The sequence below is a fragment of the Solenopsis invicta genome, chromosome 12 (assembly GCF_016802725.1).
Source record: "Solenopsis invicta isolate M01_SB chromosome 12, UNIL_Sinv_3.0, whole genome shotgun sequence".
NCBI classification, from domain to species: domain Eukaryota; kingdom Metazoa; phylum Arthropoda; class Insecta; order Hymenoptera; family Formicidae; genus Solenopsis; species Solenopsis invicta.
Window position 1 is genome coordinate 20,110,689 of NC_052675.1, and position 11,528 is coordinate 20,122,216.

Below are 11,528 nucleotides of genomic sequence, written 5' to 3' on the forward strand. Positions count from 1 at the left end.
AGGATCTTTCTCGCGGTCACGTGATAGAGCGCGCGAATTCATCACAATTTCAAATCTAATTTCGAGAAACACCTTACGCGCAATTTCGACCAAAGTTTAACGATTGTTAACTGATAATTAAGAACATTTTGACTCGAAAATATGAAGTAAAAATTATTGAAATTTAAAAATTCTAGACTTCCTGGGTTTATTCTTTTTTTCCTGATCAACGACAAAAATTTTAATCGTAAATACCTGAATTTTGGCTTTGAAACCAGTCGCAAATTTGCAAATAAGTTCTACAAAATGTAATTTGACGTAAAAATTAACAGCGAACAAAGAAGTAAACAACTTTTAAACCAATAAGAGAATTTCACTCAAATTTTACACTGATACTCAAACGTAATAATAAAATAATCTATGAAATTCAAACATTTTTGACGTTACTTTGAATATAAGACATATGCATCTTTAATTTGTCAAGTGTCAATGTTATTTTGTGAACATACAGAATTTTTTTGTTGTTTAACACACGAGGAAAACATAGATTGGAGATAATAAATTATATAGACAAAAATTTTGCTTTAAATGATTTTGCCGATTATTTAATCGGAGTTTGATTAAAGTTGCTACGTATCTCGTTATAATTGCTTTAATTAAATTAAAATATTTAAAAAAAATGTCTAAATTTGCAATGAAATGAATGACATAAAATGAAAAATTAAATTTTGAAATAGAGTAGATTTTTTTTAACTGTTTGTGATCATAATACTTTCTTTAATAAAACTTTGAGGAATATGTATACATACATATACGAATTTTAATCTACAAATTCTGTAAATGTTGAATTTGTCCCTATGTGAAATATTTTAAAACAAAGAAGGATGTGTCCGCAACAAGAGAACGATGTGATCGTCCACCGTGTCGTGTAAATGTAACCTTCGAAATATTTTTGTAATTTTATACGTTATATTTTGAATGTATATTTTGTGAGAGTCAAATTATTTTTTTTGAAAAAGTATTGTATTTTAATAGGAAGTTTTAATCATGCATGTGAAATTTTATTGCGTATTAAACTACATGAGTGAGAAATTATGAAAGTTAAGAAGAATTTGATGTACCACACAACATGAATGTTTATAACGATATGAGCGAGACTTTTGGTAATTGTTTAAATAAAAAATAAAATCTTGGTAAATGAACATCCTGGGGAAGTCGTGGAATTTTATCTTCGTTAGTAGTTAATTTTTTTTATATACGTGTCATATATATTTTTATTTTCAGAATCATCTTTAAAAAATCAATTCGAAATGCAATCATGCAAAGTAAACAAGTCGGAAAGCAAGCCAAACAACACGCTGAAAAGTATTATAGCTTATAAAAACCGTATTTTTCTTATATATATGCTTTTGACGTATTATATTTGCCTCTTTAAATTCCTTATAGAAATTTTATAGAAATTTATATCTGCTAGTATTAAATTCTTATAAGGGATATTAACGTTATATCAGAATTAATTTTAAACTACAGAATTTTTGAATATCAAAAATAGTTTGAACAATGACAGCCATCCAATTTCATTTAGAAATCGGACAGGAATTGGACAAAGCAGAGACCAAATGCTTTACGTTGAAGTCGGAACTAAATTATATGATGGGAGTTTGTCGAAAGGCTCAAACGGAAATAAGAGGAAGTAAAGAACCATCTGACGTTTCGCTAATAATGTCGCCCTCTAAAAATTCAGGCTTCAAATCTCCAGTTGAGCATAACGATGACTATAACAGCGAGATTACAGGCAAAATTACAAATTGTAACATTACTCAGAAAACTTGTAACGTTGAGCTGAAGAATGAAGAAAATTTTGGTAAAGGTTCTTCCGGGATTAAAATCGATTTATGCATTTAAATATCCCCGTATTCCCGTAGACCCTTTCGATTTGAGTTCGAAGTTTGCTCAGTTTTCGCCCAGAAAAAACGTCGACGACAATATTACCGAGAGATTAGAGAGTTCGATGGAGGAAAGGCAGAAAGGATTATTGAACGTTACGATTACACCGAGGTCTCAATTAGATAAGAAACTTCCTTGCTCGATAACAGTGCCAATTCCGGACGAGATCACGGAAGTAGGCGTGCGCGAGATTATATAAATTTTATAATTGTATACGAGAATTTTACATGGATTATTTTTGTCTATAATACAAATATATAGCATACAGAATATGGAAATTATTACTTCCCGTCGAGTACGTCGCAAGTGGACGAGGATTATTTCCGCTTGATGCTATCTTCCGCCAAGAGACATGATGTTGAGGATTCGGGATTGAACTTGGACGCGCCAAGTGTCGTAAAAGTCAGACGAATGAAAAAAAGTAGATCCCGAACGGGAAGAAGCGAAATAAATTCCGTATACAGGAAAAGTAATGCGATATCTAAAGGACGGAAGAGAAAGGCGAAGTTACAGAGTTCCATATCCAAGAGCACCGTTACCACCAAAGACACGGGGTTCATTAGCAGGGAAGAAGTAAAGAAACGCCGACGCAAAGGTAAAAAGTCGAATTCGCGTACAATCTCTACATATTCGTTTTACAATTATATTGTAGTATTGTATGTTATCAAATTGATCACTGTTGTTTATCGATACTTTTTACGCAGGCTCTAGCGTCCATCAGCAATCCAATCTTCCAAAGCATCTGAGAAAGTTCAATGACGTTGTAGAAATTTTTCATAATACCAAATTAAAGAAAAGCAATTCTCGTGTGTCCAACAAGTGCTCTAAAGATGTAGCTAAGTATGAAAAAAAATTGCATCTTCCCGAGACCAAGGAGGCTCCAAAGAAGATTCAAGAGACATTAATGTTGAGTCCAAAAAGCAAGTGTCTTGAACATGTTAATCGCAAAGTCCACGATAAGGAAAATGAAAAGGAACATTGCATATCCCACGATAAGCAAAATGAACAAGATAATGGGTCCCATGGTAAAAGTATTGAAAAGAATCATTGCGGCTCCCACGATAAAAAAAATCAACAGCAACTGCAGACGTTAAATAATAAAAATAACTCAGAGTAATTGTTTGCAATTATAATAAAATAGTACTTAATAATCATTTAATTACATTATCGTAATTATTATTGATGAACGATGAACATAATTACCATTGTTCTACGTTAAAAATATATTAGTGTTACTATGGATTTTTTACCATCACTACTGCTATTGAACTTTTTTTCTCTCGTAGAGCGACGCCCGAGGTTGCCCAGGAACAAAATAAATCAGAAAAGAATTCCAAAGATCTTAGTCCATCGACCAAGAATGAAACGCGACAATGCGAGCGCGCCTTCAGCAGATACGACGATCCGACGTTCATGGCCAGTTATGAAATGCCGACTTTGGCGTCGAAATTAAAACGCTCGTGCAGATCGTACTACAGCAGGTATAATTTCCGAAACATTCCGTTCGTGGTGGGGACCTCGGTGACCCCGAGTCACAATCTCGGATTAAATATTCAACAAGTGAGCCGACGAAATTCCGAGACACGCATTATTTAAGGATATTTAAAAAAAAAAACATCTTCTACAATGTAGGTGTTGAGCGTGATGAAGATGAGACAATCGATCGCGAGCGATATCACTCCGTCATTGATTCGCAAGGTCAGCAGGGGCATAAAACCAATGTCAATTTTTCTGGATCAGATGAACGGTCATTACGAGGGGTCGGTTCTCGACGTGAGCTCACAAATGTCTGGAACGTTTAATTGCGTTGAGAACATCGGTAAAAATAAAAGATTGTCCGCGTTTAATTTGCAACCTGTGAATAAGACGCAAAGTGGCTGTGTGACAAAGGCTTCCGTCGATGCAGAAAATATTTCTGAAAAACAGATTAATGTTTCTAAGCAATCTTGTAAAGGAAAAAGCGATTCTTGCGATAATAGAACTAAACAGCAGGCTTCTTCCACTGTAAGCAAAAGTAACATCCAAGCGAGTCCTAAACATCAACAGGGAATATCGTTAAAGGTAAATTACATTTTAGTAATTCGCGTTAAAAAGTAAATATGTAATAATTGACGAACGATATTAACATATTATATTAATATTGCAGGGTAATATCGGCGATCATAAAATACACATACCCGATTTGCACAATTCTAACGAGATACGCGACGTTCTGATTAAGCTTCATGATCAATTGGAACAGATGAACACGTGAGTGTGCGCTACTAAATTTAAAAGTGTGTACACTAGAAAAAAAAGTTGTGAAATTAACTAAATTTTTCAACTTGAGTACATTTTTTCAGTCCAAGTATTTATGCATTTAATTAAAATACATAAAATATTTGAACTTTAATTTAAGCATTTATATATTTGACTTAAATATAAAAATGCTTGAATTTGAAGAACTTTAATCAAGTTGAAAATTTTAGTCAAGTCAATAACTTTTTTTCTCGGTGTAGTTTTGATAAAAACTGCGAGTTGTGTCTTTTACAGAAAATATGAGAGATTGCAGTCACAAGTGGACAAGTCCAGCGATAAATCCTTGACGAATGAATTGTCCGCTATGGAAAAGGAGCTCAACGCCAAGGAAGAAGAAATCAACGCCGTCGTTGGTCTCTACAAAGAAGTGAGTTATTACTGGACATTCGTGCACTCCCGGTGGATATGCCCACACATTGTTATCAATGATATTGCGGAAACAGGTAATGATGCTGAAGCAGCAAATGAAAATGCTGCACGAAAGAAACAGTCTGGTTTGCATAGCAACCGAGTCTATCAAGGACACCCGCAGGAATCCTTTTTCCTTCTCGATGACACCCGGAAAGTCCCGCTCTATGGATCCGGTGCAGATTTTAAGTCGAAGAAAGTTGTGGAATGCCGCGCGAGAACCGCCCGCTTCCATGCAGCTGGCCGCGTTATTACGGCAGATTCAAACTTTTCACAAGCAATTGCAGCTTGTGTCGTAACGTCGCATTGGGTCACGGTAAAAGAACTGAAAGAAAATAGAATAAAATTATTTTTTTTTTTTTCAAACCGTCTATACATTGATAAAAGGGAGTTTTAGGGAGAAAAGGTAAGGACGTCAATTAATTTCTTCTGCGGTACGAAAGACGCGCATTTTGTGAGAGAATTTGGGAGGTGTTTTCTTATTGATCACTTCTTCCTTGCGGCAATGAAAAAAGAACAAACATTTCCAGCAGATCATATTCCATTTTATTCGATTCTGCCTGCTACCCCATAATAATGTATGTGTGTTACGATTTTATGTAATTCATGTATACGCAACTTTCCGCCTTGTGTATGTGTGTGTATACCTCTATACATATAATATATTTATATATATGTATATACAGAATCAACATGTGTGTATAAACGCCGAAGGTGGTTTTTCTTAGGACTCCCGTTAGAGACGGATTTCTCGTCGTCGCGGCTCTCACGGTCGATTGTAATTGTCAGCTGCAGCTACGTACGACGATATCCAAGAGAAATTGTTCCAATCGTTACTGATTTCCGTTTTTTTTTTACACTTTTTTCTTTCTCTCTGTCGTAAGATTCTAATCTCTCTAGATATGTTCGTAGATCCGCACGAAATATTTAGCAATGTTCATTTTTTTAAGTACTAATTAAACAATTTGTGATCTAGCTTGTCTCTTAGCTTCGTTAAATAAAATGTTCTTGCCTCCCTCTATGTTCCGTCTTCTCTTCTAAATTATTCCTGCTTCTGTCTCTCTCTCTCTCTCTTTCTTCCTGTCAAAGCGTCTACACAGAATCACGCGATCTATCCTTATACGCATTAAAGATACTATCCGCTACAAAATATACCTTAGTTAACGTTAATATAAAATGTTATCTTAGATCTACGATAATACTAATTTGCTTTCTCTCTCTCTTTCTTACTAGTGGAGGGGCGCGACTTAGGTGCACCCGCGAGAAATAAAAACATTCCTGTGGGCATCAAATACAAAATTAATTTTCTCTCGTGAACAGCGCAGTCCTTTTGGCAGTACGGATGGAGGACAACAATTCCGCGACGAAATGTGAAAAATAATCTTGTCGCGGTGACAAAAGTGCTCCTATAGTGTCATACATTTTTGTTGCTATGAAGAAGTAATTAAACGGCAGCAGATAAGAGACTAATTAATTTCAAGGATCGACCAAATACACAAAGTGGTACAGCCTTGCTGAGTTTCTTATTTCAATTTTTATTTTCATGTGTATTTCGATCATTGGCGCGCGTATGAAAAATTCATTTGTTCACTTTTTCTTAAGCTCTCCGTGATTACTCTGTCTCCAACCGTTCTCTCGAAAAAGGACTCTGCTTTATTTATGCTATCGCCATCGCTGTAGGATCTTCTGAAAGATATCGCCGACTTCAATCACTCTCTGCAAAGAAAATGGCGGAAAAATCACATCTCTCTTTATCTCGGTCTTCTACAAAATTTTTTTTCACAAAAAGAAGAAGGAAACAGAAACGGAACCGAGTACTTCACACACACATTCTCCCATCTTAACGCAAATATATCTCTCATTATATCACAGACTAAAAAATGCTTTGGTCTAAAAAATTGTCTTGTTCTTTCCTTTTTTTCGTTACTTACTCATTTTTGTTAATTACAACGGACACGTATTTCGCATTTATGTGTTCACAAGCGGCTGCCACCGATGTATCATTATTTTCAAAAACGTTAATTTTACCCATAAATACGCAAGATTGGCAAATTTACTCGCCGATTTTTTATTTCCTGCTTGATACTGAATGAGTCAAAATCATTGATTGCTTTTATATCTCGTTTATATATTGAAATTTTCAATTCTGAAATGTGGCTGATTTTGTCACTATGTCGTGGTAAAATGAGAAAAAAAAACCCCTTCGGCGCGGTTGCAACTCATGATCAATGAGATTCGCAAAGCATTTCTTTCGTATTAGTCGGCATGCGGTAGAACTCAAGCCATTAGCACCCTTGATTCTCGAGATTCTATTCTGAAAAAATCGATCCAAGTGGAATTTTAAGGCGTTTTTACGATAGTAGTCGGTTGTGTGTGTATACATTGCGAACGGCCTTAAAATCGTACTTGTACAAAAATATAAACGCAAAAATCAACGAGCTTCTCTTAGTGAATATTCTTTTTCTTTCTTTCTCTTTTAATACGCTTATTAAGTTCGTAACATTTTATAGTACTCTACAATATTACAACATGTGATATCTCTTACAAGGTACTTATATATTACGAGTAACCCCACAGATTCGTTCTTTACTCTTTCAGCGTTAGACTTCAGCGATTACTTTAAGATGTGATAAAATAAATATCGGGCCCACTATAAACGTTAATCATTATATGGATACCCGCTCTCTTCTATCATTTCTCTTTTAAGTCTTATCGATACAATAATTATCGTCAAAGTAAGAAAAATTCAACCGACATTACGCACGGTATGATTAAACAAGATGCTCCTCTCAACGATGAAACAAAAAATAAATCTTTTTTTTTCAAAATATAAATACGAAAATAAAATATATTTGATTGGTGAAATAAATTACTATCTGGCATGTTTCTCATAATCGTACGATACACGTTATCTGCCGGAAAGATCTTGATTTGTCTTAACGATTAAAAATGACAAGTCGAGCCTTGTTCGTTCGATATCTGTTCTTGCATTAACCGTTATAAAACTTGACACTTTAAGTACAAACAAGTTTAGAAATATTTGCAACAAATATATATATATAAAATATAAGTACATTTTTTTATATATTTGTAACCGATCAATTTTATAAATTGTAAATATATCAAAATAAACATTCAGTTTCTCGTTAACGTCAAAAGTGTATCCTAATGTTGCATACGCGGTGAAATGAATGGAGGACAAATGGAAATCTTCCATTGCAAACGAACGCGTTAAATATAAAGTAAACCGGTGTACAAGATACGCGATTATTTCGTCGAACAATTACGATATATCACATCGTAATAATCATTTTATGCTGTAGAATTATTAGAGATTAAGAGAGTTCAAATGTACTACCATGATATCATGCTTTTATTTTGTAGACATTGCTCACTATAAGTTGTCCGTTTATGCGTTACTTTTCAACATATCGATTATGTTGATCAAAAACGATGTAAAAAAGATGCGTTACTTTAACATTGAAAACATTCGGTATTATTTCTTCAGTGTTGTAACGCGTGAACGGAATCTGCGATCGAAAGAAAACTGCATACAGCGGATATACTTACGAAAAGGAAGTAAATCCTACACTCGCAAGTATTATCCACTTGCACGTTCTTTTGTGTTCTCAAAAGCTTTTGATTCTGGACGATAGATTCTCGTTACGTTACAATAGTGTTTTTCGCTTCAGCAGATATTGCTTCTTCAGGCCTTTTGAATCAATATACCGCACAATACAGAAATTGCGGTGATGAATGTGCCTGCATGGTGCAACAGACATTCAAAGATTGCTTAAGTTTCAACAATGTTGTTCAAATCAGTTCGCTGTTGCTTGTGAATTAAATACTACGTCAAGCTTTCTTGGCTATGAGGGCGTCGATCAGTCTCAGTTTCGCTTTTGCCTGCTTGTAGGATTCATACACAGTGGTGACTTGCGGTCCACGATCCTCGCGTTGCATACGACGGCCAGCTCGGGCCTCAAACTGCGCTTCTAGTTCCTTCAGTGCTCTACGAAGTCGTTTCTTTTCCTCTCGAGTACTTCGTTGTTGTATTAATAATTCTTCTCTGTAAGAAGAGACAACATTCGATGAAAAGTGTTGACAAATATATTCCAATTGAATTTATTCTCTTAATAATAATAATAATTCCTATTTTGTAAATCTTTTTTAAGCATGAGTATAATTAAAGTCATAAGTAAATCTTAGGTTGGCAAAAAGTCATGTTGTTCTTCTTCTATATAAGGCATTTTTTTCATACAAAGCAAAAATTTTCATTTACATAGAAAATAAAACGACATGACTTTTTTGTCAACTTAATTGAAATAATATATATATATATATATATATATATATATATATATATATATATATAGCTCAATTTTTTTTAAATATATTCAATCTTGATTTAAACTTACTGGGGAAGAGCGTGAAGGCTTTCACCGGCACCGCGACTACCTTCGCTACTGCTATGCTGACTATCGCTATCAGTTGGCAATTGATCCACGGGATCGATACAGTCCAAAATACCTCGATGCGACATGTCAGGCTCGCTGGCTCTTCTCTCAGCCTCTACGGCATTTCCTGGCAGACTAGACGACGTAAAATCCATTGTTTCGTGCTCTAAAATCGTAGCCAGTTCCGAAACGCTGTCCTTGTTTTTGCTCTGTAATGTGTACAAAACATAAGTATTGTCATTTTTTGCAAAAATTTTGAATCGTAGTAACAACAATTATTTCGCCCTTACCGCGCCCGCTCTGATGAGCAGTCTTTTTAAGGTTCTGTACCGATCGTATAATGGCCGTACAACCGTTCTGTCTTCCTTAGACACTGGCCTGCCAAAAGTATTCTCAATATGGAGCAATGCCTTTTGCACGGCCGTCTTTTCGTCTACTAATTGTTCATAACTGAGTTCCTCCATGTTATCGGGCCGATTATATTTAATGCGTTTCTCGTTGAGTTTCTTCTCCGCCTCTTTGACCACCTCTTCTATCGACGTCGCCCGGGATTTCTCATGGCCATTGTTGTTGTTTATGGGACTGCCGGTAGTGTTCAGTCGATTATTAGCGTTGGCCAGTAACGCACCTATTGGATCTTCCTTCAGTAACTTGTGTTCCTTCCGCAATTTATTCAGCTCCGTGCATAACCGTTTGATGTCGCGGTTACTCATTTTGTCAGAATGACTCGGTCGATATCCAAAGTTCTCTTCAAATTCGTCTTCGTACTTCTTGATCTTTTTCTTGAGGCCGTTAATGTGCTTCGCAAGATTCTTCAGTCCCATTTCTGACGGGCTAAGTGTGTTCGATTGTATCTCCTCTTCGGAGTAAAATCTCCTAGGAAGCAACAGCGAGTTTCTCGGCGAGAGCATAGCTTCCACTCGAGCGTCCACGGCTTCTTCCTGTGAAAATCCATTGAAATAATTAATGCATGTATAAAAACAATCAAATATTTACTTTTTGATAAAGATTTTCATTTCGATTAATATATACAATTTTTTGCACATCTCTATTCGCATAATTCTTAATCTTTGGCTTGAAATCACATTTAATCGTTTGAGTTTGTGCAATATAATTTCTTAACAACTATATATGATTTCTAATTTTTTAATTAAACCAGATATTTACGTTTCCTTCCAAATGTTGAAAGCCCCAATTCGTCAAACTGGGATTATTTGCGTCCTCGTGATCAACGGTAGGCGGACGAGCTGGCGAAGGTGATCTGCTCGGTCCGCTACTCAACATCTCTAGAAAGCTTTGAGCCGGCGAGCTGTTAGGAGTCGGTGACATATTTGAAATATACATATTCTCAGACTCCTCTTCGTTTTCCTATTAAAAAAAAATTTATTTCTTATAAAAAATATAATTCATCACACATGCGGCATATTGAATATTTGAAAAGTAACTCAATATTAGCGCTTTAATATTTATAAAGTTCTATTATCATTAAAAACGTCATTCACTCGCGGTTAAATAAAAATTTAATTATATCAATTTTCGAGTTGCAATTTTTATGGAATATCGGAATCTACTTTAGTGAGATTGAATTTTGATTGGAATTAATTTTTAATATTTCAACACATAGATATGACACATAGACGTAACACAAAAAGACTAATTAACGTTTGCCATATCTGGTGAAAATAATAAAGGATTTTATTTACCTTAGAATTCTGGTCAGTATCCGTAACTCTATGCACTCTTCTTCTGCGCGCTTGTCTTCTGCCTCTCGGGGTGATACTTCTGCTGAAGCGTTCGCTGTTTCTCAATCTCTCAGCGTCACAATCATATTTTTCAGTCGCCACAACCACTTCGCACGGTGTCGGCACCGATGACGATTTTTTCGATACCGGTGAAACGTTGGTTCTCTCGTGGAGTGGTAATCCGCCACATCTCTGCACCCAAATCACAAATCGATTAGTAAATCAAGTTTGCATTTCATTTATAATAAGATTAATGTTTAATTTTCTTATCAATTTATACTAAAAAATTACTCTCTATTTTATGTAAAATAAAATAAATAATGTATTATGTGATAATTGAACTTTCGATACTCTGAGATAAAAGAATGTTCGTTAACAGATAATTGCTCTATTAAAAAAATGTTTCCGGAACTAAATACATTAATAATCTATTAATTAATTAATTACATAAAGTACATTAATTATAAAAAATATTTTGAGAATTGAGCTTTACATATTGCCACGGTTATACTCACCACGCCGTGACCCATGTCTTGACCGAGTTGCGATAAAATGTGCAAATGTTCCTGGCTATTGAAATCTTCGTGGCTACTCACACGTCTGATCGTATCTGCAACGTCGGTGGGACTGTCAAGAACACGTTCCTCGCTGCTGCTCCTGAAAGGCATAGTCGTCACATTCCATGTACAATTTTTTTTCC

At 35.2% G+C, this 11,528-nt stretch overlaps 2 protein-coding genes across 8 annotated transcripts in view; one reads left to right on the plus strand and one right to left on the minus strand.

Annotated features, from left to right (window-relative positions):
- The first annotated feature begins 112 nt into the window (after positions 1-112).
- Positions 113-6,432, plus strand: LOC105202730. 3 transcript variants are annotated; one of them, XM_039455692.1, is made up of 8 exons: positions 113-2,101; positions 2,188-2,521; positions 2,631-3,039; positions 3,213-3,486; positions 3,559-3,987; positions 4,073-4,176; positions 4,459-4,591; positions 4,668-6,432. In XM_039455692.1, exons 1-8 carry the CDS (start codon positions 1,829-1,831, stop codon positions 4,929-4,931), a joined length of 2,220 nt encoding a protein of 739 aa, XP_039311626.1. In that variant the 5' UTR covers positions 113-1,828; the 3' UTR covers positions 4,932-6,432. The 3 variants fall into 3 exon arrangements, with proteins under 3 accessions (XP_039311626.1, XP_039311625.1, XP_039311627.1); XM_039455691.1 differs by having other exon boundaries at positions 113-1,344; positions 1,565-2,101; positions 4,459-6,432; XM_039455693.1 differs by having other exon boundaries at positions 113-1,344; positions 4,459-6,432.
- LOC105202659 (protein FAM13A) overlaps positions 5,156-11,528 on the minus strand; it is a 56,498-nt gene continuing 50,125 nt past the window's right edge. For all 5 annotated transcript variants that reach the window (XM_026136202.2, XM_026136197.2, XM_026136199.2 and 2 more), the window contains exons 7-12: positions 11,344-11,485; positions 10,790-11,020; positions 10,254-10,454; positions 9,377-10,027; positions 9,048-9,295; positions 5,156-8,698 (exon numbers count right to left, since the gene is read on the minus strand). In XM_026136202.2, the coding sequence (XP_025991987.1) occupies positions 8,485-8,698; positions 9,048-9,295; positions 9,377-10,027; positions 10,254-10,454; positions 10,790-11,020; positions 11,344-11,485 (1,687 nt within the window). In that variant the 3' untranslated portion in view covers positions 5,156-8,484. The remainder of the gene's footprint in view (positions 8,699-9,047; positions 9,296-9,376; positions 10,028-10,253; positions 10,455-10,789; positions 11,021-11,343; positions 11,486-11,528) is intronic.